Source organism: Martes martes, assembly GCF_963455335.1.
Source record: "Martes martes genome assembly, chromosome: 4".
Classification (NCBI taxonomy): Eukaryota; Metazoa; Chordata; class Mammalia; order Carnivora; family Mustelidae; genus Martes; species Martes martes.
In genome coordinates, this window is record NC_137891.1 from 172,754,327 (window position 1) to 172,781,614 (window position 27,288).

At 54.3% G+C, this 27,288-nt stretch overlaps 1 protein-coding gene across 2 annotated transcripts; it reads right to left on the reverse strand.

Moving 5' to 3' along the window:
• Positions 1-1,358: 1,358 nt before the first annotated feature.
• Positions 1,359-27,065, reverse strand: LDLRAP1 (low density lipoprotein receptor adaptor protein 1). 2 transcript variants are annotated; one of them, XM_080800685.1, is made up of 9 exons: positions 26,870-27,065; positions 16,609-16,751; positions 15,670-15,782; positions 14,515-14,629; positions 9,052-9,124; positions 8,630-8,716; positions 7,943-8,073; positions 6,337-6,371; positions 1,359-4,822 (listed from the first exon to the last, which is right to left on the reverse strand). In XM_080800685.1, exons 1-9 carry the CDS (start codon positions 26,955-26,957, stop codon positions 4,678-4,680), a joined length of 930 nt encoding a protein of 309 aa, XP_080656811.1. In that variant the 5' UTR covers positions 26,958-27,065; the 3' UTR covers positions 1,359-4,677. The 2 variants fall into 2 exon arrangements, with proteins under 2 accessions (XP_080656811.1, XP_080656812.1); XM_080800686.1 differs by having other exon boundaries at positions 1,843-4,822; positions 6,337-6,368; positions 26,870-27,046.
• Between the last annotated feature and the right edge of the window lie 223 nt (positions 27,066-27,288).

Sequence of the window (27,288 nt, forward strand, 5' to 3'; positions counted from 1 at the left end):
CAGGTGCAGTCAGAATTGTTGCTTGGCAACCAAGACTTGTGACACAGCTCACATTTGTCCTGGCTGGAAGCAAAGGCACCAACCTGATCCAGCACCTGTGTGCTGGGAGCTCTGCTCAGAAGCTCCTAATATGCAGCAAGGTATTGTCCAAATGTTCCAAGTGACCCACAGCCACAGCAGGACAGGGGAGAGCACACACGCTTTGAATCCCAGGCCTGCCTCTTACCATCTGTTGGAGGCTGGGAGGTCACATAAGCTCTGTGAGTCTCAGTTTCGCTGTCTCTAAAATGGGCTTATGATGCCTACTAGCCCAGTCACTGCGCAGCAGCTTCGACTGGCCAATGTGTGGAGGTGCTGCCAGGGTTCCAGAGAGGGGTTCCCCTTCCTGGCGCCTCCGAGGCTGCCATTCCCCACCAGTCACACGCTGAGTCTGCCTGCAGAGGAAATCTTCCCCCTCTGAGGGACCACAAAGCTCATTCTGGCCACCCCTTCCCTGCCGGCCCCAGGCTGGGCAATACCTACTGGCAATATGCGGTAGGGTGTGATGAGGCATGACCTGCCAAGTCCTAAGCCGGCGTGTCCAAGCAGCAGCCCCAGAGCGCCTGCCTCTACCTGGTTAGAGGCGGGAGGGATGTTTGGGCCAGTCTGGGAGATAGACCCCGCTTTAGGTGCCTAGCCTGGCCCAGGCCCCGCTACTCTGCCCATGGAGACACCCACTGGCCAGCAGCTCCCATGTGCCCTGTGGGTGATGCTGCCCATTTCTGGGCATGGGCAGCTCGGCTTTACCCTTCACTCCACGGGGTGGGTAGGGTCATGGAACTAAACAAGCACTGGAGTCAGACAGATTGGGGTCCAAATCCCAGGTCCGCTCCTTACTGGCTGGGAGACTTCGGTCAATTCACTATCTTCCCTGACCCTCCGTTGTCCCATCTTGAAAATGGGACTAGGACCACCCACCTCATAGTGCAGTTGTCAGAATTAGTACCACCGATGTTAGGCGTAAGGGACCTAACAGGGCCTGGCACGTATGAAGCGCTGGAGAAAGGTTCACGCCCTAACAGACAAGCAGGCCACCTGCCGTGATCTGTACACACGGGGAGGCAGGAGGAGGAAAGCCAGAACCGAGAGCATGGAATCGACGCCGATTCCCTCTCTGGGCTTACTTAGAAGTCATTGGAGAGATTTAACTGGGATGCTGTCTCCTCCTGGGAGACAAGACCTCGACATCCACCCAGTGAAGCTGAAGGTCACATCAAATCTGAAAGGCGACTTTGTTCTTCCTGGCTTCATCTGTTATGCATGAAAGAGCAGACGGCAGGAGCTTGGGAGTCATAATTTGAGACATCCGGAGACTAAAGACATTGGCCAAATTTATACCGAAAGATGAACTTGTTGGGTGTCTTTTCAGATTATGGGAGAAGAAGAAAGGAGAGGATTTCTTAGTCATCTATGATCCACTCAGAACTCAGTGAGTCTGCCTGACATCAGAGGGCTCCGCCTCTGGGTTCTGGACGTTTTAAAAATCGCTGTTTAAAAGGGACAAAGAGATTCATGTTGGAGACCCCCGCTGGAGCCTGTGGAGGGAGACTTTCTGTGACCAGCACCATGGGGCTCACAGGACGCCATGGGCAACATGACTCCAGGTGTGGCTCCAGGGAGGTCAGGACATGGTGGGGTCAACGGTCCACAGATCCGAGTATGGCCTGTGGTTCTGCAAAGTGCTAGGTGCAAGACAGCCTTCCTCCCTAGCCTTGGTGCCGCAGCAGTGAAAGGAGCTAAAAGCAATGGGCTCAGATGAGTTCAAGTTTAGCACGGCCCCAGGTACATGGTAAGAACTTCATTAACAACAGCTGCCTTTATTGTCAAATTTTACTTTGATTTCCTTAGGGTCTGAAAGCCTTTTGCTCTGAGATAAACTTTGAGCTACCTCAGTAGCCACCAGTGACGAAATGGCTACCTCTGAGTCTCACAAAAACCAGGGAGGTGGGAGGGTTTAAACTTGCAATAGCCTTTTCCCAAATGGGGAAACCAAGGCTTAAGGAAAGAAGTGACTGGGGGCGCCTGGGTGGCTCAGTAGGTTAAGCCTCTGCCTTCAGCTCAGATCATGATCTCAGGGTCTTGGGATTGAGCCCCGCGTTGGGCTCTTGCTCAGCGGGGAGCCTGCTTATCCCTCTCTGTCTGCCTGCTTGTGATTTCTGTCAAATAAATAAAATCCTAAAAAAAAAAAAAAAGAAGAAGTGATCGATCCAGTGTCAGAGCCTGAGTGAGGCCTTGGGTCTCCCACATCACTAAAACTCTTTCCACCATCCCTCACTCAGGTCTCCAGTCACACCAAAGCTGCCACCTGGAGTCCACTGGGTCCCTGTAATGAATGCATGTTGGGGACCCACGTAAGAATGTGACAGAAACGATGGACATGCTCCCCAAGAAAAACACACATGTGGATCCACACATAATCACACGCACATTCCATGGGTTCGCAGACCCCTGGCCAGGAGGCCCTGCCCTAGGTCCCGCTGCTCCAGATCGCTGGTGTGGCCCCAAGCCCTCCAGGACGAGCTAGCCGCATGGCCACATCTGCCGGGTGAGAAGGCTTCCACCTGCTGGGCTTCCACCAGCAGACCACAGACCATTCCCGCCACACACACCTCGGCCTGTGGTCACCACCACCGCAACCACTGAAGGCAGGAGCTTTCATGCTCACCGGGCCACGGGCCATGGGCCACTCCCTCCAAGTGCTCTTTGTGGTTCAAAAAGAGAACCTTTATTACTCCATCTTTTCCTCATGAGAACATCTTTTAGAGCAACACAAAGCAAAGCACAAGCTCATCTGCAGACACACAGGGGCACACGGACAGCTTGTTAGCCAGGGACCCACAGGAAAGCCAAGTCCCGTTCTCGGTCTCTCTTTCACACACACACACACAAGCACAGCCTCTCAAGGCCAAGTCCTGTTCTCTGTCTCTTTCACACATACATACACACACACACAGCACGGCCTCTCGGAGCTTCTGGACCCTGGTGCCAGGGACAGCCGGCGTCGGGCCCACCCATTGCTGCCTCACAACAAATCCACGGGCCCACACCAAGGTCTGGGGTGGGCAGCAAGGTGCAGGAGAAGGGCAAGGAAAGAACAGATTCCCGTGTCTGATAAAGACTCTACGAATCCCCCCCACCCCACCCCTCGGCCAGGCAATTCTGTCTCTGCGCTGATTCAAGTGCTTGGAGAAGAAGATTCTGAGAAATGGTGTGTGTTTTTCCCCGGCTGGTGCAACCTGCGAGCATCAGTGACTTGAGCTCAGTAAAGCCAAGCCCAGGAGGCACCTCCAGGTGGAGATGCAGCTTTGCTGGGAGCCCCGGGGGGGTAAAGTGGGAGGAGAACAGGAGACTGAGGACAGCCAACCACCACCATGCCCCGACCCAGGGGCCAGAGCCAGGAAAGAAGAGCGTGATGCTTCAGAGTGTGGTTTGGTTTCACCCTCCCAATTAGCATCGACACTTCACTTCCACGGAAATCGGCAGCCAGACAGCTAGCAGGGCAGGAGGCTCAAGCCAGTTGTGTGTGGAAAGGCACCAGATGGTTTGTTATGAAACACGTTTTGGTCAGAAAATAGCTGGGGGTTTTGGTTCCTGGGAGGACAACAAAGCCACAAAGAAGGGAGGCGTGAGCCAGGAGAGGCGAGAGTGAGTGGCAACTTTGGCATCAGATCTACTTCTACTCTGCACTCTACCCCTTCCACACTCGGGGCCTGTCTCCTCCTCTGTAAAATGGCGACAAAACAGTCCCGACCAAGTCTCGGTGCTCAGTGCCACACGTTGTCCCCGGAGGCATGGGGAGTCGGAGCTGAGACCCCACGCGATGCAACAAGAAGAGTGGGCACATGCCCATCCAACTCGGGGAGAAGAGTGCGGCGAGTGACCCCGACGGAGGGCAGTCACAGATGACCCCCACTGTTGCAGTCTCTCTTGGGACCCGTGGGCAGCCAGTTAAACAGGTTCCGAGCACCGATGGGGCCTATCCACGGGGACTTCGGGCCTTCTTGTGGCGGGGCAGACAGAAAGCTCCCTGCAGTACAGCACCGTGGAGGAGCCCCTGAGGGCTACACCTGCTGTATGTGCTTTAAAGTGCCAGCTGCGCACCGTCTTTGGTCGGGGGCGACCCCTCCGTTGGGGAGCCCAAGGCGGGGGCACAGGCCTGCTGGGCCCCGGCCGAAGGCACACTTGAGGACGCAGCACTCTCCTGAGGCTGTGGGGCCCTCCTGTGCTCGGTAAGGAGTGGGGGTGCCGCCAGGGAAATCTGGGTCCTTAGAAAGGGAGCAGGGACAACAAGAAATGCTTTGGTCACCGTCCTGACACCCGCAGCAGAGAGAGCTGGCTCGAGAGAGGGCAGAAAGCTGGTTAAAATACTGCGCTCGTGCCAGACGCAAAACCGGCTTCTGAGTTGAACCAGGAGTCACTGAATAAATATTCAAGGCATCCTTCAGTTCTTACAGAAACAGTAGAGCCAAAAAAAAAAAAAAAAAAAGTCCTCCTTCCCCCCTGCTTGACTGGAGGCAGCTGTGACTCTCAGGCTGACAGCGCTGCCACCCAGCAGAAGAGGGCCAGGGGTCCGGGCGCCAGCCCCACGCCGCCACAAGTGGCTTTGGTCTGTCACGTGTCCCGCCAGCACCAGGGCCCTCAGAAGCTGAAGAGGTCATCCTGCTCTGCACCATGGCCGTCGGGCTTGTCCCAGTCGACAGGTGAGTGGCACTCGGCGTAACGGATGTCCTGTGCTGTCAACCCAGTGTCCAGGACCTGAGGGTTCGTCCGAGAGTGCGCCAGCCTGGAAGGCAGAGCTATGTGAGCCCAGGGCCCCCGAAGGGGACTGACAGGGTCCTGAGCAGCAGTGCCGGGGCAGAAGTGAGAGCACACCGGTGGGAGAAAGCCAGGACACAGGGGCCAGAGAAGAAAGTCCTAGACATCAGGACAGGTGGTGCCTCTGACCAGAGTCTACCCTTGAGGACCAAACGGCTGAGAAAACTGTGGGGCAGGCAGGGGCATTCCCGCCACAGAGCCACCCTGACCCCGACTCCACTGGGGACAGGTGGGAAGGACAGCGCCGGCACGGGCAGCAAGGGACACATGCGGGGTGAGGCAGTGCAACCGGGCTCGGACTAGTGGCGAAAACTCTGTTACAGGAAGGAAGACAGCCCAAGCATCCAAAGAACAGGGGAGATGTAAGTTAAATTACAGCCCGGGTCCTTAGAGGAATGGGAGGCAGTCAATAAATGAGGTGTTTACAAGGAGTTTTTAACAGGCTGGGGGAATGCTCCTGACAGGTCAGGGTTAAGTGAAAACCAGGATCCCCAAAGCAAATACCATTGTGAGTGATCAAGGCAGAAAGAAAAATGTATATGTATAGGATTAGCATGAATTAAACCCAAAAGTCTGGGCTGTGGGATTACAGGATGGTGTTATTTCCTGTTTAATGCTTTGCTGATTTTCAAAGTTGTTAGTAAAGGGCAATAGGTTCTTAAGTAATTTGGAAAAAGCAAATGGAAGATTTTCTTAAAATGAGGGGGTTGTAGTCAGCTAGAGAAGCAGGAAGATGGTAAAAAGAATCTCTGTCTCCATTCAAGAGCCACCCACGCCGACCCCCAATCTGCCCGGGCCGGGCCCAGGGGTTTCTAAGCAGGTTCTGGCAGGGAAGGAGTTGGGGAGGAAGGAGAGGGCTGCAGGCGGCTGCTCAGGGTTCCAAGAAAGACAGGGACGCCTGACTGACCAGGCCCAGTGTTCAGAACCGAGCTGCCCAGGGCTTCTCTTCAGCCCAGCCTTCTCAGTGCCATGTCCCCAAGCTAAGGTAGCCATGGCTACAGGGCTGGCCCCTGGGAAGATGGGGAAAGGCCATCACCCTCAGGCAAAACCAAAATATCTCCCTATAGGGCCTGACATTCCTCCTCTATGTATCGCTGCATGGACTTCATTAAGCATTACCTCCTCCCTGCCCCCTTCCACAACTGCAAAGTCTCTGGAGGGAACAAAGCCTGCAAAAAGCCAGGTCTGGAAGACTACACCAGCTGTAGAAAGACGGAATCAACCTGAGCTGCAGAGTGTTTAGCTCATCTCAGACTGTGGTAGAGAAGCCACTAGGAATAGTTTTTGATTCAACAGCAAGAGCCTTTTAGCAGACCTGGCCAACCCGATAGTGAGTTCCCCATTCCTGGAGGTATTCGAGTTGAGATTTTACACCCTGGCAAAGGTCAGAGTTCATGTTCTCAGATATGGCAAAGGACCCCAGAGACCAGCCCACAAGTACCAGGCCCTCTTCCCCAGCACAAGGAGCCCAGCTAATGTTACCTCGAAAATGCTTCATCCAGGCCATCATCCAGCTCCTTGGGGAAAACAAAGGAGGAGATATGAACCCTCAGTGGGGGAGCCCGTGCTCACAGCCAGGCCCTAGCCCAGCCCTGGGTAAGCTATGGGGACTCGGGACACAAGCGGAGGAGTCTGGCGGGTGCCTGGGGAACAGGCACACACATCTAAACACACAGGCCCAAACATGGGGTATAGAACAGGACAAAGAGCACCTGGGGGGTGGGTAGAAATCCCAGCTCAATAACACAAGGGACCCCTTGGCAAGTCGCTGCTCCTCTCTGGGACTCAGCTTTTCCTTACATAAAATGAGGGGGTTGGACTAAATAAGGTAGATGGCTTTCAAGTTCCAAGAGCAAAGAGGGTAGGGAAGAAGGTTTTCTTGCTTTTCTCCACTTCCAGGCTCCTGAGGGAATAACTCATGGCAGGGACCCCACAGCTCTGGTGGGTAAACGATGGGCGGGGCTCCCTGCAGCCTCCCTGAGAGGATGGGTAGGTGCTAAGAGTGGTTCCCAGGCAGCAGAGAATGGGCCTGATACCTACTTGAGGGGGCCGCAAGGAATGGGATTTGAGTCTCTCAAGTCCATCACCATTCCAGATATTTTACAGTTAAAGAAAATGACAAAGTAACATGTGATTCTGCAAGTGATCCAAGAGCAAAAAGGGGACGTGTGGTGGACACATGACTACAGCCTGTGCCTGACCTCATGGCGTCGGACTGATAATGACTTCCATCACTGTAATGTGCTCGTGTGAGATGCTGATATGTGGAGAATTTGGATGAGAGGTGAACAGGAATGCTATGTACTGTTTTCATAACTTTTTTGTTAAGTCTGAAATTATTTTCAAGTGCAAAAAATTTCTGTATTTTTAATAAAAAAGGGGGGGGGGCGCCTGGGTGGCTCAGTGGATTAAACCTCTGCCTTCGGCTCAGGTCATGATCTCAGGGTCCTGGGATGGAGCCCTGCATCGGGTTCTCTGCTCAGCAGGGAGCCTGCTTCCCCCCCCACTCTGCCTGCCTCTCTGCCTACTTTTGATGTCTCTCTGTGTCAAATAAATTAATAAAATCTTAAAAAAAATTAACAGTTTCCTCTGGAAAATTCTGCAGGCAGAGGTCATCATCTTCACTGAGGGGATGAAAAACCTAAGACACAAAGAGGTCAGGGGGCTTGCCTCGAGTCACAGAGCGAGTCAGGGCCCAACTGCTAACCGCTGGGCTTCAGGCTCCTCCTTCAGATGGCGAAGCGGGGAGGGGTGTTGGAAGCAAACCATGCCCACGCCAAGAACAAGGGAGCCTTTGGCTGGTCCTGTGGTGGGCCGAGCCACAGGCGCTCAGACCAAGAGGTTGGGCATTGTGAGGATATAGCTGTGCTGGGAGCCAAGCCTGCTGGGGATGCAGCCCCGAGTTCAAAGGGGACATTGTTCACCCCCCACCCTGGACCTGGGCGCTGCTGGGCTGAGTCTGGTCCTCCCATAGGACTGAAGTCATGGGTGCCAGGGCCTGGGCCCTAGAGAAGCCTTAGGCCTCAACCAGGATCAGGCAGAGGCTCGCTGGATCCCTGCGGGGTCCCCAGGCCACATGACCACTCACCCAGACAACACTGCTATTGTTCAAGCCTTGAGGCCTCGGTGCCTCGTCCACGTTAGTGGTATTAGCGCTGACTGTGGACAGCGGGGCCTTGGCCGTCTCTTCCAAGTCCAGCAGGTTCCCAGTGGCAACCACTATGAGGGGTCCGGTCAGGTGTGTCAGTGGGAGGAGTCTCCTATTTCCAGGCTTCATCTCCCAGCCCCCGTCGTAGAGCCTCCCAGGCCATCTTGGTCCTGACCCCACCCTCAGGCATGGCCTTCCCAAGCCTATCAACAAGACTACCCAGAGCCCCACCCCAGCACCTCCCCAAGTGGCTGGACAGCTGCCCAAAGGGCGCAAATTTCACCCCAACTAATGTTTTAAGCTAAAATTTTCACATTCACAACAGGTGTTAAGTTTTTTTAAGAGATCACATAAATAAGATGTTAAACGTACCGAGAGAGGGGTATACACATATTTACATATTTGCATACACATATTTGGAAGAACATGCATCAAAAAGAGCAACCGTTCCCTTTTATCTGCATTTTCTAATTTATCTATGATGAGCATGTATTATTTATTTAACAAAACAAAAATAAAAAACCAAGGGTTTGCCCCAGCCCTCGAGGGAGTGAGCAGGGCCCTCTGGATGAAGGGCAGCCCCGATCTTGCAGCTGATTCCGGCCCCACCCCCTGCCCAAGACTCACAACTCTTCAAAGACGGGATGCTGTCTCGGAGGCCCCCGCCTAGGACGTCCCCGCCCTCTTGGCTGGCTTTCTCCCTCTTCTCCTTCTCTGTGGGACAAAGGCACAGAGGGTTGCAGGCCCCGCCCCCAGCAATCACTGGACAGGGGCCCACATCGGGTGCCCAGCAGGGAGAACAGAAACTGCAGATCTGACCCTCATAAGCACCCTGGGGGAGGGAGACAGCTGTTCCTTTCCTTCACAGGGGGACAATGGGACTCAGGGAGGTGAAGGGACCTGTCCAAAGTCACACACCAAGTTGGTGAGGAAGAGGAGAGCTGGGCCTGGACTCCAGGGCCTTTAGTACCTGCTCCCCACTCCTCTCTCTCTGCCAGTCTTCCCCTGCTCCACTCCCACCCCCCACAGCGTCCCTGAATAAGACTCACCTTCCTTGGACACCTGCCAAAACTCAAAGGCGACTTTGAAGGCCTGGGCGACTGTGAGGGTGACAGCCTGGGCCTGAAAAACAGGAAGTGGGGTGGGGAGGGGTGCCTGTCAGGCAGGTAACAGCAAGTCTGAACTGCAGGCCTGAGGCTCTGCTCCGTCAAGGCCCTGAACTGCCAGATGGGTGAAGGCAGAGTCCCAGCCCCTCCCAGGTCACCAAAATAGCCCTGCGGTGTCACAAGGCCACACCCTCTCCAAGCAGACAGTCCACATCCTCACCACTGGTACGTAGCGCAGCCAAGGTTCCCACCTGTATTCCAGCCCCAACGTTTGCAATGGCTGTTTACCTCTACTTTTTCCCCTTTCCTTTGGGCTTCTCTATATTCAAATAACTAGGGGCTTACTTATTCCAAGAAGTCCCCCTAATTACCTGAGGACTTCACACTTAGCCCTTAGAATTAGAGAACAGAAAAGCCAGAACTGGAAAGGGCCTGGCCACTGCCTGAATGACCAACTTCTAGAGGCAAGGGTTAAACTCCGGGCAGCCCTACGCCGGCTGGGAGGGAGTGCAACTGGATCCACAATTCAGTGCGTGCCCATGGCAGGGGACCAAAACTGTTCAGGGCCATAACGCACCTGGAAGAGGGAGCCACACCTTGGCTCTTCACCCCTGAGGGACTCCCATGCACCCCGCCAATTCTCTCAGGTCACCTGGACTGGGGCCCCACAGGCCCACCAACCTCTCTCTGGCATCATGCCTATCAAAGTGGCACCAGCTCACATGCCTGTGTCACCCTATCTGGGTGCTTCCTTAAAGCAAGAACCCGGTCTAAACACCTTGATCCACAGAGCAGGCCAAGCCCTCCAGAGGTGCAACACTGCATGTGCCCAAGGGGCAGGCCTCCTGAGGCCTCACTCAGCCAGGACCTACCCCCAGCCCACATTCATGGCAGCCTCTTCCTCTCTCTGCTTCCAGTTCAGGGTTAATCACAGCTCAGCTGCTGGGAGTGGGAGTCCCAGAGCTCAGCTGTAGCCGGAAGCGACATCCAGCTTCCTTCTGACAGTCCAAGCCTAGAGAAGAAAGCACCAGATTCTTTCAAGTGCACAACAAGTTCAGGCCTAACCAGCCTTGCTCGGACCCATTCCCTTTCCCTCTACCAGACAACCTGATTTAATTGAGAAATGAATCTGCGGCTACTGCCTTTAAAACTCTTTTTTCTAAAATTTAAAATCCTTAAACAAGCTGACTGATCCATGCCAATTAAACTTCACGAAGTATAAAATCTCATTTGAATGTCTCCGTCATTTACATTTTTGATGGAAGTACGGGTGCTTTATGGCAAAACTTAAATATGGTAATTAAGTATGAAACTCTTCACAGCTGTTTACAATTTAAGCTGTCACGTCTGAATCAAGTTTAATAGACCCAGTTACCATTGAGAATTGCCCATGAACTAAAAATATGGGCTGATTACCAGCCAGAGTCAGCTCACTACATCCCCAAGACGCGGCTGGTCACCTAGTGTGGCAGGGAGATGGAAACACCATTATTTTTGCCTCCAGGATATTTGGGGCCATGAACCTGATACTGGTTTTGCATCAATCTACTCATTCATTTGCATACATTCCTGCCCTTTCGCCCTAAAATCCCGAGCTACAAGTAAACCAAACATAACCCAAGATGCACGTGTGTGCAGGTGGCTGCAAGCCCAGGTTGGGCTGGGGCTGGGGGTGGGGCAGGCCCTGATCTCTGGGGCGGCTGCCGGAATCTGGGCAGCATTACAAGAAAGGACTGCTCGAGCCTGCCCACGGGGAGGTCTTCCTTCCTTGATCCCGCAGGCTAAATGCTTCTCTCTCCTAGGAGTGCCTCTGGCCTGTGAGTCCCTCAGCACCTGAACCAGGTTCTACCTCACCCAGTTTTCTTGTCTCTGGCTTGTTCCCTGTAACCAGGCTGTGAATTCCTTCAAGGGACCAGGTCTAGCTCAGGACACCCAGGATCCCAGACCCCAACCTAGTACTCAGACCAAGTCCGGCCATGGGTCCCTTAAGGCCCTGATGGCCCAGAAGGATTACCTGAGGAATGCCAACGGCCGGGTACAGCAGAACAGCTCTGCCCCAGCCTGCCCGGGATAGAATTGGTTGTGGTGGGGGAGCAGTGCGGAGTCACTTTGTTTACTGTCAGTCCACCTACACTACAACCCTGGGCCCCCCATCAAAACCACAGCCCCACCTTCACTTCCGAATCCCGAGGCTGCAGGGCTGGCGGAAGCCTCGCAGTTGGGCAGACAGAAGCATTTCTTTCTGGGGGAACTCATCTTGGCCGTGCCAAACAGGAATCACTGGGGGAGGGAGGCCGGGTGGCTGTGCTGCCCGAGCTGAGTTGAACAGGGGGGCGAACCAGAAAGGAACCCTTCCTGCCACCCTGGGTGGTCACAGACTTCTAGCCCAGAGAAAGGGTAGGGATACATGGAGACTGTGGGCCCCCAGCCAAAGGCAACGGGGGGCTATGTCGGCATGCAAATTCAAGTTTCCCCCACAGGCTGACTCTACTTTGCCACCCACCCTGGGCTCCAGTCACATCTGAGTCCTCCACCACCAATCATACCATTTAATTCTGCACCTGCATCTTTGCACGTGCCGACTCCTGTGCACTCGCTCTCTTACCGCCCCACCCCCTTTCTCTCGGCCGGCAAACTCTTAACTCATTACTCAGTCTTCAAAGCTCAAAATCAAAATGTCTCCTCTGGGAAATCCTACTGACCTCTGGTGAGACTTAATGACCTCCACCCTAGAACTGAGTCCCCTGGGTTCCAGTTACCGAATCCTGGCCCCTCTGCCCCACCACCTTGTTGGTATCTCCAGGGTCGATTCCCTGGGTCCCCAGGTCCCAACACAGGGCTCAACCCAGGACAGGCAGCAGCGGACATCTGGGAAGGCACCTGACCACTGGGGGGCTGCAGAACCTGAGACCCCATTTCACCCTCTGCCTCCTTCTCAGAAAGGTCCACTAAGCCCCGAGAAGCTCAGAATTTCCAACATGGCCAGGTTACTGGCAGCCTGGGCTCAGCGGTGGCCTGGGGAAGGCATGAGACCACCACCCTCACGTCGGGGGGCCTGTTTACCCTGCCCTGCCCTGGGCTGTCTGAAGGCAGAAAGCCGGCTAAGGAAGGGTGGATAAGCTATAATTGAGCCAGTCAGCTCCTGACACAGAGCAAAGTGTGTTAGGAAAAGTGACAAGCCTGGGCCCAGGTATCCAGCAGGAGCCACCCCCTCTGCCAGGCCAGGGTTCGGCTGTCAGCGCCAAGCCGCAGGCAGGTTGTTTTCCTCAATAAATGACCTCTTGGCCTGGGGCAGGCTGATTTTGTTCCAGCCTATCTAAAGTCCTCTGGCCCCAGACCAGGCCTCCCTTCAGCCACTGGGCCGGCATCCGCTTTCTTTTACCCCCTAGCTCCCCTTCCCAGAGGAAGCCTCTGGAGCTTGGCGCCCCTCCTGCCCAGGGTCCACACTCTGCAGCAGTGGCTGTGGGCCAGCTGCCCCTGCCCAGTGCCTGCTCTGGTCGGTGGGGAGGAAGAGACAAACAATGGGGACATAATGAGCCTGTATTTTTAAGTCTCTGTGGCCTCATAAGAGACAAAGCCAGGAGACACTGTCTGTGAGAACAAAGCCGTCATGGGAGAAGCTACTGCAGTTCGGGGACCTGGGGCATCACGAGGCCTTGGGTGAGTGGCTGGCGACACTGAGTCTGCAGGAAAGAAACAAGGTACACAGAAGAAAGGGGCCTTTCAGAACAATCCTAGAGGTCACTGAGGTGACCTCCTCATTCTGCTGATGGGCAAGCAGCCCAGAGAAGGGCAGGGCCTTATCCACAGTCACACAGCACAGCAACCAGAATCACACCCCTGATCTGTCTCATCCTGCAGTGCTCCCTCCAAAAGCCCTGTGCTATAGGCTGAATCATGGCCCCCAAAGATGTCCACATCCCAATCCCTGGAACCTGTAAGGGTTAGCTGGCATGGCAAAAGGGACTTCACAGGTGTGATTAAGTTAAGGATTTTGAGGTGGGGGTTATCCTGGATTACCTACAGCGCCCAATCACAAGGAGCCTTCTAAGAGCCAGGCAGGAGGGTCAGAGCCAGTGACAATGGACTGACAAGGGAAGCAAATGACAATGGAAGCAGGAGGAAGACTGGGAGGTGCTGAACTGCTGGTCCTCGGGTTGAAGAAGGGGCCAGGAACCAGGGAACGGTGGTCTCTAGAAAGTTTAAAAAGGGCAAGGAAATGTATTCTCCCCTGGAGCCTCTGAAAGGATTCCCAGCTCTGCTGACCCACTTCAGACTGCTGACCTCCAGAACCATAGGAGAATAAATTTGGGTTGTTTTAAACCACTACTAAGTCTGCGGTAATTTCTTACAGCAGCTATAGGAAACTAACACCGTATCTCGAGCAGGCCCTGATGGGTAGCAGGAAGCCAGGGGGTCACTTAAAGACTGTGATGTCCTTGACATGTCCGTGATGAGAGGGGTAGGAGAGATGATCTTGTCTCCTTGGTTCCAAGGACCATAGGATCTGGGGAGGGCTCTGGGCTCTGTACAAAGGTTAACAGAGGCCAACGCTAAACCAATAAACGTCAGAATCTCCTCACAGAGCAGATGCTCAGATCTCCAGGCCTCCGAAACGAAAGCCTCAACACCAAAGATGAACTCACTCTGCCTGCTTGTTGCAAAGTTCAACACAAAGCCCAGAGACCACAGGGGTCTCCACTCGTCTCAGCTGGATGTGGCCGGAGGTAGCCTGGAAATGGGGCAAGGAGCTCGGGGCTCCTTGCAGTCATGCAGCGGGGAGAAGCAGCATGGGCTAAACCCTTGCTCTGCCCAGCTGGCTGTGTCATCTTCAGCAAGACAGCTGACCTCTGTGAATCTGCTTCCTTGTTAAAAATAAAAATAGCGAAGCTAGTAGCAGCTGCCACCTCACAGAGCTATGAGGACTGCACAGAAGATCCCTCAAAGCCCACCATTGACAGAGGCACATGGTAGGTGCCAAAAAACGGCCATTTCCCTCCCCACTCTGGCTACAGAGAGCCAGGTCCCCTAATCTTTCCCCTGAGCCTTCGGATCACCAGTCTCCAAGGACTAATTCCTATAAGGCCCTGAACCCCCAGACTGTACTACTGACAGGAAAGCTCCCCCCCTTCAAATCCAATCAATCATGTTAAAGAGGAAGGGACTAGGGCACTTACTGGGGACATGGGCTTGTCACCACCCACAGGCCAGGCTGGCCACTCAGGGCAGCCCACAGTGACAGGCTGCCTACTGACTGCAGCCTTACTCAGTGCTCTCAGCATCCATGTGGGGTTCCCAGGAATTTCATTCCTCCTATTAAGTGATGTCACCTATGGGTCCTGCCTCCCCCCTAGGGCAGGGCTGCCAAGGCCAAAGCCTGCCTGGGCCCAGCCTCTCCCCACTGACCACTTTCCGCTTGGTGCAGAGGAAGGCATGGCACTCGAGATTCTCGTTGTGCTGGCTCTGTGCAATGTAGGCAAACACTTTGTCGTGCATCTTGTCTGCTGTGCAATAGGAGATCCTGAAAGGCAAGCGGGAAGTGTCACCAAACCCAGCACAAGGGCCTGCCCACATACGGGTTGCCCCACAGGGCATCACCCCTGATTCCCCAAGAGCTGACTATCCTACTCCACCAGGGGGAGACTCTGGAGAGACAGCTTTGGCCTCTGGACCTGGCATTCTGGGCCATCAATGGGGGGCACACAGGCTAAGGCAGGAAGGAGTGGAGGGGACGTCCCCTCTCTACTGAGCCATACTCCAGAATGGTAATAGCTACACCTGTCCTGCATCCCAGGCCAACGTTCGAGATAAGACTTCACTTAATTCTCAGAGCTGCCCTGAGATGGGTTCTATTATTATCCCCACTTTGAGTGCCTGCTGGACAGAACTCCAGCCTCCATGCCCTGGTCCCAGCCCAGCTACTACCTCACTGTGGGGCCTCAGGCAACTCCCTGGGCCTCCGCTTCTCCATCTGTAAAATGGACTGTCCCTTCCAGCACTAAAATCCTACAACCAACCAGCCAAAAGAGGGAACAGGGAGAGCTTGAGGTTCCAAGGGCTGGGCTCTGCCTCCTTGAGAACAGTGTCATCCCCACCCCACCCCCCATACCATCTACACTCTGGCCTCAGACTCTGCCTTGAGGCCTCCCTGAATGCCTGGCGAGATGTCCAGAGCTGCTGCATTCACAGTGGAAGGAAAAGGCAGTGACTCCACAGCTCTTGGCTCCAAGCCTGCCTCAGCAGCACGCCTGGGGAGGGGCGGTGGGTGGGGAGGGGGTCCCAGTCCTCACTAGGCCTCAACTGCCTACTGCAACTAGGAGTAATGACAGCAGCAACTGCCCTTTAACCAAGCACCCACTGTGACCAGGTGCTGTGCACTCAGCACTTCTAACAGCACCATGAGGCAGTGTCTGTTTCCAGCCCCCGCCCCCAAACACACACACAGGAGGAAACTGAGGCTCCAAGCTCACCCAGACAGAAAGTGGTGGAACCTAGATTCAGAAAGGGCGCCCCACCCACTGCCCCAAGCAGCAGAGTGAATGTGGGGGATGCTGAGCATACCTGTAAATGGACACGTTCTCGATGAGCTGGTTGGTGATGTTGTCGGTCAGGATAATCCCCCGTGGCGACACCTTGAGGGTCACTTTCTGCAGCTTCTTCCCGCTGGCCTTGGCCTTGGGGTAGACGTGGGTGAGAGAACCTGCCTGCCCCACTTGGGACCTACTCTCATGGGCTACACCTAGCTGGTCTAAGCCCTAGACTCGAGGCCCCTGTGAGGCCTCAGCGTAGAGACAGCAGACACGCTGGGGAAGACAGCAGTCAGCGCTCTCCTGTGATAAACACAGGACAACCCCAGCTCATGAAGCACCTGCTGTCTGCCAGGCACTGGACCTCAAGTTGTCCTTAGAGGCAACAGAGCTTCTCCCGAGGAGGAAACGGGCTCAGAGGTTAAGGGAGCTGCCCCAGGACACACAGCTAGGAGGACTCTGAGGAAGAGTGGGCTATCACAGCCCAGCAGGGTCACTCCTGGGGACTCTTCACTCCACCCACTAGACCTGAGAGCGTCTGAGCTGAAGGGTCCAAGGCCACCAAGGAGGTGCATTTAGAGGGCCATGCTTACTCAGGACAGGGAGCTGGGGAGTGGGGAGATCTGTCTCTGGTGCATTACCCCATCCCTCAAGCCAGAGAGCAAGTGCTTGTGTGACCGCAACCTTTCCACTACTCCTTGGCACTAAGTCACCAACCCTGAGGTGGGACCTGAGTTGGGGGAGGGGAGCCTGGGAGAGGCCGAGGCCACAACAGCTGGAGAGGAGGACATGGACCCTGACCCCACAAGCCCAGTGGCTCTCCTCTACCAGAGTCCCTAAGCCAGATACAAGGGGAGTCAAGGATGGGAACAACTGATATGCATCCCATCAGGGTAGTAAGCAGGGGATGAGCAGTACCCCAAGAAGCAGCCGGCCCCTGGCTCATGGCTCCCCCACCCTGACTGGGGCTCACCGTGGCCACAATCCTCTTGACAGCAGCAGCTGACAGCTCCTCGCCCTTGGGCTGCTCCACCAGCGTCATGCCCAGGTACTTGAGGCTGAAGAGCATTCCCTCGAGCAGTGTCTCCCGAGTGTCTGTCCAGTTCTCCGGCAGCTCTGTGCAGAAGGACAGTCCCTTAGACCCTGTCCTCCCTGCACCCATTTCCTAGGAAGACCTAGCAAAGGGTATTGGGGTCGTTCATCTACCATTATTTTTACCTATAATAAAGGACTAACATTTTCCAGTACCTACCAAGCACCATGGTAAGAAGCCTTCCATAAAATGTTCTCATTAATCCTATGACAACCTATGAGGTAGACACTTTTATCGTACCCACTTACAAAGACATTGAGGCCCTGGAAGGTGAAATCACACAACCATGTCCACAGAGCCAGCAAGTATAAGAGCCAAGATCTGAGCCCATATTTTCAAGTTCAAAACCCAAACTCTATACTTCAACACTTGCTGAGAGCAAACCATGCTATTTTCTTACTGAATTTTCTACATGATCCTGTGAGGTGGATGCTATCCTCACTTTACAGATTAGAAAACTGAGGCTCAGAGAAGTAAAGTCATCAAAAGGCCACATACAGTGAGTAAAGAGTTGGGAGGTTCCCAGGGCCCCAGCCTACTCTTGCTGGCCTCCATCACCACAGCCATGGAGAGGAAGAGGCAGGGGTGGGGGACCAGGAGAGAGGTGGGGGCAGGGGCAGGAAAGGGAGAGGTTGAGTGCTCAAATGACATCTTATGAAGGCTGCTGGAATCTAGCAGACCTGGGTTCAAGTCCCAGCTCTGCTTCCCACCACCTCCATGTGTTGGGGAAGTCCTCTCCCCCCTCTAAGCCTAGTAATGCTGAGGCCAGGGTACAGAGTAAGGCACACAGAAGGGTCCTCTGAAAACTCTGCCTGAGACTGAGGTCAGGAAGGTTGGGAGATGGGAGCTATGAATACTAAACAGAGAGAGAGCTGGAAAGCCCCCTCCTCACCCCACCCATGTGAGAGAGGGCCCCGAGCAGTTAGAGAGGCAGGAGGGCAAGTGTGGTCTTCATCAGTGGTTTGAACAACCCCAGGGTTTCTCCCCAGATCACTCAGCTGGAAGCAATGAAGCCAGAAGCGAAGGAAGGTCTCTAGGGATCCTTCCAAGCAGATCACCAAGACAAATGAAAACCCCACACTCCTGGGGCGCCTGGGTGGCTCAGTGGGTTAAATCCGCTGCCTTCAGCTCAGGTCATGATCCCAGCGTCCTGGGATCGAGCCCCGCATCGGGCTCTCTGCTCAGCAGGGAGCCTGCTTCCTCCTCTCTCTCTGCCTGCCTCTCTGCCTACTTGTGATCTGTCTGTCAAATAAATAAATAAAATCTTAAAAAGAAAAAAAAAAAAAAGAAAAGAAAACCCCACACTCCTGCACGTCAGGGCCCTTTGCCTGTCCATTATCATCCCTTCTCTGACAATGCAGTATAGGAGGTATTACGATTGTAGCCACTTTAAAGAGGAGGAAACGGCTCTTCAGCTTCACCCACGATCTTGGATAGGGCAGGATCCACAGAGGAATCAGTTTCCAGGGGCCACCATTGGAGGCAGGGGGCCAGCTTCCCTGGACCACTTTCCGGGAGAGGAGCTGGGAGAATCCTGTACTCTCCTTGCTCATCCAGGAGTCCTCAGTGTCTCTAATGAAAGAGCCACAGGAAGAAAGCTTCGAAAGCATCAATGGTGCCAGGGCAGCTGAGGCTGGGCAGGGCTGCAGGCCCCACCTACAAGGCACAGGCTGGCTCAGGGGTTTCTGCGCTACTGGGCCCAGTCTGGCCCATGCTGCCCCTCCCAGCAACTGTCTTGAAGTTCTCCTCCTCCAGGGGTTCTACCTTCTTTTCCACCAGCCATAAAAAGCCTTGCATACCCACACCTCTCTGGTTTTGACTTGAGCAAGCCACTGTCTCTCTCTGAGACTGCTTCCTCATCTGAAAAAGAATGCATGGGTATTGGGGGGGAGGGACGCCTTACAAGAACTTACAGGTGTACCCAGTCCCCCTGTTTGAGGTCCAGGTGAGCAGGGATTTGTTGGCTGGTCATCCAGAGCCTGGCATGCAGCTGGCACTCAGTATTTGCTGAGTGAAGAAATGACCTGGACAACTCCAAGGCTTCTTTCAGGTCTGCAATGTCTCAAAACCATCTTCAGCTGCGGGCCCCAGCCCACTGCCTTCCAGCCCCTTGCACTTGGGCTGCCACCCCAACAGGAGGCCCCAGTCCCCACTGAGAAGACCCCCAAGGCACCCTATCCTCTGCTGTATCAATCACGAGCCTGTTCCATTTGATCCTCCAAAAAGAATCAAAGTCCTGGAGGTGACCCAGTCCTGGGTTGGGTGATGGAAGCCCCAGGGCAACTCAGACCCGAGCCTCCGCCTCAGAGAAACCAAGACCACCGCCACATCATCAGCGCAAGACTGAGCTATCAAGTAACAAAGACAACAGTTGTAACAAAGCAGCTCTGACCACTACTTCTAACATTCACAGCTACCTTGCAGCCAGGCATTCTTTCATTCCCCTTCCAAAGGAGGGAAGGGAGGCTCAAAGGACATGTGATTTGTCACATTAGTTGTCCATCTGACTCTAAAGCCCAAGTTCCAGGGAGCCTGGGTGGCTCAGTGGGTTAAAGCCTCTGCCTTTGGCTCAGATCATGATCCCAGGGTCCTGGGATCAAGCCCCGCATCTCTCAGCGGGGAGCCTGCTTCCCCCTCCTCTCTCTGCCTACTTGTGATCTCTGTCAAATAAATAAATAAAATCTTTAAAAAAAAAAAAAAAGCCCAAGTTCCTGATCAGTAGCTCATCCTATTGATGAGGGGACAGAGGGCTGGCTGAGGACAAAGCAAAAGGCTGACACCTTGCAACCTGCCCCCCACCCAACTCCTGGGTGGGACATATGTGACATTCTTTAGGAATCTCCCACCCATCTTAATGTTAATACCTTCCTAGAGGGCAAAACGACCTTGGCAATGGCAAGGCCTTTGGTATCTGATATCTTATAGGTCCTCTTTAGCATATGAAAGTTCTATTGAAACCTCCCTTTTCCTTACCTGCCCCCCAACTCCATGGTACAAAACCGGGCACCCCTGGTCACCCCTCACAACCCGGGGGCAGCAGCTCTTCCTGCCCATGGGTCCTGTCCCCGTGCTTTAATAAACCACCACTTTGCACCAAAGATGTCTCAAGAATTCTTTCTTGGTCATTGGCTCCGGACCTCACCCCACCGAACCTCACCTATATTCTAGAACTTCATCACTATCTTCTCATGAGGCAAATCACCTTGATTTTAGCAAAATGTCAGGAAGAAGTTTCTAGAGCCAGAGATATTTCCTCCCACAATTCCTGAGGATTCTCCTCAGTAGGTATTCAGACTACTGCTTTCAACCCAAGATGCATCTAAGCAAGGATGGTCAACTACATGCTGCCATATCTATCACTAGTTTCCTTGACAGACCCTGCTAATCAATTGCAGCTCTATTCCCTGATTTACAGGCTTTGGACTGTTTCTCAATGTAAGGCTCCAGGCAGGATCGATCAGGAATGGCCTCGTTCACCTCACTATCCATTCCTGCCCTACAACAAACATCCTTCATTTTCATGTCCCCACTATCCCATTTCCTTCAGCTCAGCCTTTCCTGGCTCCTCTCCAAAGCCACTTCCGCCCCTTCCATTCCAAAGGGCCAAAGCTTGCCAAGGTCACAGATGACCTTTTTGCTGTCAAAACATTCCCCAGTCCTCCCCGACCTCTGAAATGCTTGGCATATTCTGCATTCTTCCTTCCCTGGCCTGACCCTTCTCCTATTCCATGGCCTCCTTCAAGAGGGCCCTGGTAGACCAGTTGCCACTCATCAGCCTTGGAGACCCTCTGCCCAAACTCCTCACATAACAGATGATGAAACTGAGGCCCAGAGAGCAATGGGACTTGTGCAAGACCACACAGCAAGTCAGAGCTTTACCCCTCCCCGCCTCCCCAGCTCCCAATCCACTACAGGCAACTCCCACAATGACTACTGGGGAGTCACAGGTGTCCCAGTACCCACTCCCACAATATCCCTGCATCCACACACTCATTCACATACACATGTACACACAAACGACGCTGCAACCATGCAGAGCTTCTTCCTCATGATGTTTAACATTTTCTTTCCCACGTCTATGCTTTGGCTCAGGGAGTTGCTTCTACTCAAGGAGTTCCTTCTATCAGAAATGCCCTTCCCTTTATCTGCTTGAAACCCCTTGCGTCCACCCTCATCCAGGAAGCCTTCTTGAAGGCAGGATAGCCTAGCAGTTAAGAGCAAAGGCCTTAATCCTAGAATCCCAGGTCTGACATTGAGTGATCTTGAGCAAATTAATTACCTTCCCAGAGTCACAGTTTTTTCATCCATAAAATGGAGAAAACAACAGTCCCCAGCTCACAGTCTACTGTTTTGACCCTTTGATGAGATAATAAAATTAGATAATGAGATAATAAAACATAATGTGCTTAGCATAGGACCCAGCCCATGGTCACACCCCCTGATGGGGTGTTGTCCCTCTGTGAGCTGGTCTACGGTTTCTTTCTTGAGCCTGTGCCTCTCTTGAGCATGGATTTCCCTCTCTTCCTTCCTCCTTCCAGCCACATCACTCACACCCAGCAGCTGTCTACCATGTGTCTTCCTCTTGAAGGACTTCTGGTCATGTGTGTCTCCCCCAAGAACTGAAGAAGGTGTACTCCTGTCCAAAGATGCAGCTGTGCTTCGTCCTCTTCACCCTTCCCACTACCCCATCCTCCCAGGCCCAGCAAGATCCTCCTTCCCCTCAAGGAAGGGAATCCTACCTCTGCTCCTATACTGTCCTTCTGGGCATGAATCATGTCTTCAATGAGGTGGAAGGTCTCTCATGCCCCACACCTCCCCTGAAGAAACCCACACCTAAGAGCACTCAATAAGACAAATGCATTCACGCCTGCCCACCAGCCAGCCATCTCGGGCTGGAGGCCACATGCTCCTAGGGGAGGAGCCCAGAGCTTCAGGAAGAGCTCCCAGAGGCCCTCAGGCAAATACAGGCCTGAGTCCACAGCCCTATTCCGGTCCTGGTTATTTTCAGCCCTGTGGTGGAATAATGACTGCGCTATTTTAACTTAGCAATTTTACAGATGACCTGCTGTCAGAGTTAGCTGGGGACGGACCATATGCCCAGTTTAACTTGCGGCTGCAAACATGTGCCCTTTCCTCATTAAGGCCCCCTGCCCAGGACTCAGAGCTGGGCAGGGGGCCCCTGTGCCCCTCATGGAGAAGGGGAGAGCCAGCCTGGCTCGTGTCTGGACAATCAGAGCAACAGCCAAACCCATGGGCCAGGGGGAACCTCCAAGCACCCTGACCTCCAACCTCTTCCAGTCTGGTGGGGAGATGGCCTCAGAAGTCACAGGGTAACATCTCAGAAGGCAACTCGAGCTCTACCATGACCCAGAATGTAGTTGCTTTTCTAAGGCCACAGTCTCTTTATCTGACAAATGGGTTCAGTTCCTTAAGAGCATCATCAGAAACAGGTTCAGCATGTAAAAAGTGCCAGGTAAATTTCAGAAGTTGTTAAGATTATCAAAAGAAAATAATTAAAAAAATTATCATCGCATAAGCTCTCATTTCCTGGGTACCTAAACTCTGTGAAAGAAAAACGAGCTGTCAAGGTTAAAATCCTGGGGTTTGGAGATGGGCTGTGGGTCTAGTCACTCCACCTCCCTGGTCCTCAGTTTCCTCACTTAAAAACTGGGGGACAACCCCATAGTGTTGCTGTGAAGATGAAGTGAGTTTACACACCAGGTAGGCTCAGAACCATGCTTGGCACACTGAAGTGTGAGCTACTGTCATTACCAAGGGTTGAGGGCTAAGGGCTTGAATGGGCACACAGTCATTTTCTGTATTTTGTGAGGAGAGGCAAGGATATATTAGGATTCTCACTTTATGGATAAAAGAGGCTCAGAGGAGTCTGGCCATGACTCATAATTGACAATGCTGGTCTTTGCCTCCCACAGCCCGTGCTGTTTACCCACGCCGGCAGCCCACCAAGCCCCTTTGCATGTGAGCCAGGGGTCAGGTCCAGGATGACCCAGAGGGGTGGGAGCCCTGTCCTGCAGGGCTGCCTGAACAGAGTGCCGCTCCATGAGCATGGAATGACCTGACTCCTTTAAGGCACCTATGCCTCCCTCAGCCAGCAGACCTGTGAGAAGCAGGACCCAGCCTCCAGTTAAACGTCCCCGGCACCTGCTGTTCCCTCTGGCTGGAAAGCTGTTCCGAGGTTCCTCCCTCCTATATTCTCACATGTGCTCCAAGTCACCTTCTTGGAGACACCTGACTGCTTGCACTGACGCTAGCAGTGCCCCCCACCTCGATCCCCTCAGCCGACATCATTTCCACACACACACCCTGACAAGCCACCTCTCTGCCTGCAGCTCTCTCTGGCTACCAGAGGGGCCGATGTCCATGCAGACTGGGGCATTCAGGGCTCCCATCCCTGAATCCACCACTGCCAGGAACTGCCCCTCAGAGTAACCCAAGAGCACATTCTCCACTGCTTCCCAAAGCTCCCCACGGGATGGCGCTCAAGTCACCCACACTGGCGACTGGCTTCATACTGTCCACATTTTGGACTCTCTTCCCTTCTCACTTCTCCTAAAGATATTTTCTACGGTCTGTTCCCAGATAGATAACTTGCACTCAGATCCTTCTCTCAGCATCTGCTTTCTAGAAGAACCCAAAGGGAGATACCACTCTAAGGAAGCAGTCCCTGCCACTTCCTCACAGCCCACTTTATCCTTCCTCACAGGGTCACCACTACTCCCGTGCACCCTGGTCACTCTGCTTCCTCCACCAGACCGTGAGCACTGCTGACAGACAGACAGACTTGTTCACCAGACTCTCCAGCACCTATCGGTACATGGCACACAGTCTGTGATCAATAAGTATTATGACTTGGGGGGTTATTTATAATATCTTCTATTGTAGATACTGTAAGTAAGTACAAACAGATCCTCTGTTCTCCACAAACCACCGTACTCTAGCTTTCCTGGAACCTGTGCCCTGTATTTCTTTACCTGCTGAGTCCTCGGACAGCCTGGAAGGAGCCTGAGGATCAGAGGGGACCCCTCTTGGAAAGAAGGGTACTGAGGGGCCAGGGTGAGCCTCCTTTCAAGCTGCTGGAAGAAAAGAAAATCCCTGGCTAGGGACTGAGATAAAATATTATAGCTCCTGAAGAGATGGGGAAAAGACCATGTGTGGGAGAGGGAGGTGGACCAGCTGGGAGACAGGGCCATCAGGTTCAGTGCAAAACAGCCTGGGGTTCTAGCTTGCTGTGTGACCTCAGGCAAGCTGCCTCCCTTCTTTGGGTTTCAGTTTCTCCACAAATAAAACAATGATCATGCTAATCCCAGCTGAGGATCTTTGAGCTGTTTGGGGAGGAGCAAGTCACAGCTGATAGCAGGTTTCAAGTCTAACCTTAACTCCACAGGCTTCATTTTGGCCCCAGAAGTCAACCACGGGGCTCTGTTCCAGATGACCGGAACAACACCTCAGGCCAAGCTACCCCAGCACCTCCACCCCAGACATACCCACAGCTTCCCTCTCTACCTTGTGGCCACTACTGTTCTCAGGAGCTGTCAGCCCAACCTGGGATGGGGTCTACCCCAGCTCCTCCCATGGCCAGAGTCGTGATGCCTCATAGGAAGCATGGTGATAGACCCCTGGGCTGGGGATTCAGAGTGCTACCTCTAGGAAGCTGTGCGGAAGCCTGAACCTCCAGTCTTTTATCTCTGACACGGGTCTGGTAAGAATCTCTGCTCTGGGGGCGCCTGGGTGGCTCAATGGATTAAAGCCTCTGCCATCGGGTCAGGTCATGATCTCGGGGTCCTGGGGTCAAGCCCTGCATCAGGCTCTCTGCTCAGCAGGGAGCCTGCTTCCCCTCTCTCTCTGCCTGCCTCTCTACCTACTTGTGATCTGTCAAATAAAACAAATAAAATCTTTAAAAAAAAAATATGTGCTATGCTGAGTGCTGTGAAATGTGTAAACCTGGTGATTCACACACCTGTACCCCTGGGGATAAAAATACATTATATGTTTATAAAAAAATTAAAAAATTAATTTTAAAAATGTATTAAAAAAAAAAGAATCCCTGCTCTGTCACCTCACAGGAGCAAATGAAACAACAGAAGCAAAAACTGCGTAAAACATAAAGTGACAAAAGCAGTAGTTACTATTTATTGATTCCCTTTGCTATTCCAGGCAAAACACTATTTCATTTAATACACACACACACACACACACACACACACACACACACACACACAAATCTGAGCTGGGTACTACCGTTATTTACAATTTACAGATAAGAAAACTGACAATAACGAAGGACAGTGAAGATTCCACCCAGATCATTCTGGGTCCAGAAGGCTCAGGACAGCATTCTGGGCTTTCTGGGGGTCCGCAGGGGAGGGGGGTTCTCCTCTCCTTTTCTCTGCAGGTGTAGATAGGCTCTGAGCCCTCAAAACTTGTTTCATCACAGTAATAGTCACACTGAAGGTCCACATGACAGGAAGGGGGAGAGGGACAGAAGGAAACCACCAATGAGGTGCCAGTAGGAAGCATTATCAATAAGTTTCTCAACACCCGTGTCAGGTTAGAAGTTTTATCCCATTTTTCTGGTGAGGAAACTGAGAGCCAGAAAGGAAAACGACTTGCTCAAGATGAGAGCAGCACGAGAAACTCTTTCCCACCATCTAAGGTGGCTTCCTCTCCCCGTTCCCCAGAATCAGAGGCTTTTAAAGCTTTCTTCCCTTACCTAGCACCCCCCTTCCTCCCCCTTCCCAGGAGAATTGCAGGGTTCCACCACTGGAACAAATCATTATTCCCAGAAGTCCCAGTCAAATCCCTGAAGTATTTAAAGGGGCTATATTTAGGGGCCAATAAGTGTGGGAGATGGTGCACCCCTGGCCTGGCCCTGGTCAGCCCTAATGGGTCTCTGACCCCACTCCCACCAGCAGGCCACGGCCCGTGTTCCCAGTGCCAGTCTTGGTTTAGGAGGTGGCCACAGCTGGAACAGTGGAGTGGGGCAAGAGGGAGAGGCAGGGCGGGCTTTCTAGGCCCAGACACGCTGGCACTAGGAACTCGGGCTCCCCTGGCGGAGCCCTGGAAAGAAGGACGGGGGTGGTGGCGTGTGACTGTACTGTCAGTGGTTTCTAGCGGGGGGGGGGGGGGCGGGAGAGCGGGAGGGGAGAAGCTGGAGTCCCAGGTGTTTGATAGGAGGGTGGGCGTGTACAGAAGTCCTGGCTCCCGCTCCACATCTACCAGGAAGGCCTGTGTGACCCCAGGCAATCCACTCCCTTTCTCCTGAAGAAAAAAGAGGGACTTAGGCCGGGTTTCTCAGGCCTCAGGGGAAGGTGCCAGGTGACGGGTTCCCTGAGAGTAATTGGAGCCGGGGAGGGGGGGCCTCCCGGCCTCCCAGACGCCCCCGGGAGAGGGGAGAGGTGGCGACGAGTCTGCCATTCGCCTGGGCGCCCTGGGACTTAGGAAGCCCGAGGGGGAAAGTGCGAGAGAAAACAGGTTTCAAAATTAGCCGGAACGCCAGCCAAGAGGAGGGGCCGCAGGGGTCTGGATGACTCGGGGTGTGAAACCTCCTGAGACCCCAGGCTTGAGCTTCGCCCCCAACCTCAAGTAGGTACCTGAGAAGCCCGCTCACACCTGAGTCGGTTTCTGGGCGTCTGGGAGCCCAAAGACGACCTCCAGGGCTGGCAGGAGGGTGGCGGAGGTGGAGAGCCAAATGGGCTCCCACCGGCCACGGACCTCGCAGCTAAGGCGCAGGGCTACAGGCATCTCCCCAAACCCGGCGCTCACTCCTCCTCCCCCGAGCACTGTCTCCCCTCAGCCGCCCAGCGCGGCGAAGTGGCCGGGTGCCGGGCTTCGCGCACGTCTCTTCCCCTCACCTGCGGCCCCTCCGACTGCCGCCTGCACCTGGGGACCCCGAGCTCCGCTCTCTCCCCCAGCTTCTGCCCCTCCTCCCCAGCCGCACAGAGCGGGGACAGGAGTGAGCGCGACTTGACCCCCGGCGACCCCCAACCCCCGCAGGACCCGGCAGGGCCGCAGGGCACCGGGCAGACCGCGCCTCTGCCCCCAGCGCCCGCGGGAGGCCGGTCCCTCTGGCTTGGACCCCCGCCCGGCCCCCGCCCGGCCCGGCGGACGCGCACACACTCACTCCGATGCCGGCCGCCGCCCCCCCAGCTCTGCTTGGCGAGGCTGGGGCTCCGGATCAGCGCCCGCCCCGCGGACTTAAGCGCGTCCATGGCCGCTCCGGCCGCCACAGCCAAAACTCCGTCAGGGAAAACTTTCCGCCGGGGCCGCGCGGTGCGCGGGCTCCGCGCTCCTCCCCCCGCGGCGCGAGCTCCGCGCCGACGTCTGACGGGGCGGGGTGATGGCCGGCCAGGCCCCGCCCCTGCCCCGCCCCCGACCGCCCTGCATCGCCCGGCCCAGCCCGGGCTCCTGCTCTTGCTCCCCAGGGAGTCCACACAACGGGCGCCCCTAACGTAGAGGGCCCAAAGCCCGAGTGGCCCCTTCTTTCCCACCCTCTCCCAATCCCCTTATTCCTAGGATTTCTAGACAGCCCAGCTATAAGAT

Coding starts and splice junctions, on each gene's coding strand:
- LDLRAP1 (XM_080800685.1), bottom strand. CDS start 26,957: ATGGACGCGCTTAAGTCCGCGGGGCGGGCGCTGATCCGGAGCCCCAGC. Junction 16,752..26,869: donor GGGCGGCGGCCGGCATCGGA/GTGAGTGTGTGC, acceptor CCTTCTGCACAG/AGCTGCCGGAGAACTGGACA. Junction 8,074..8,629: donor CATCCCGTCTTTGAAGAGTT/GTGAGTCTTGGG, acceptor GACCCCTCATAG/TGGTTGCCACTGGGAACCTG.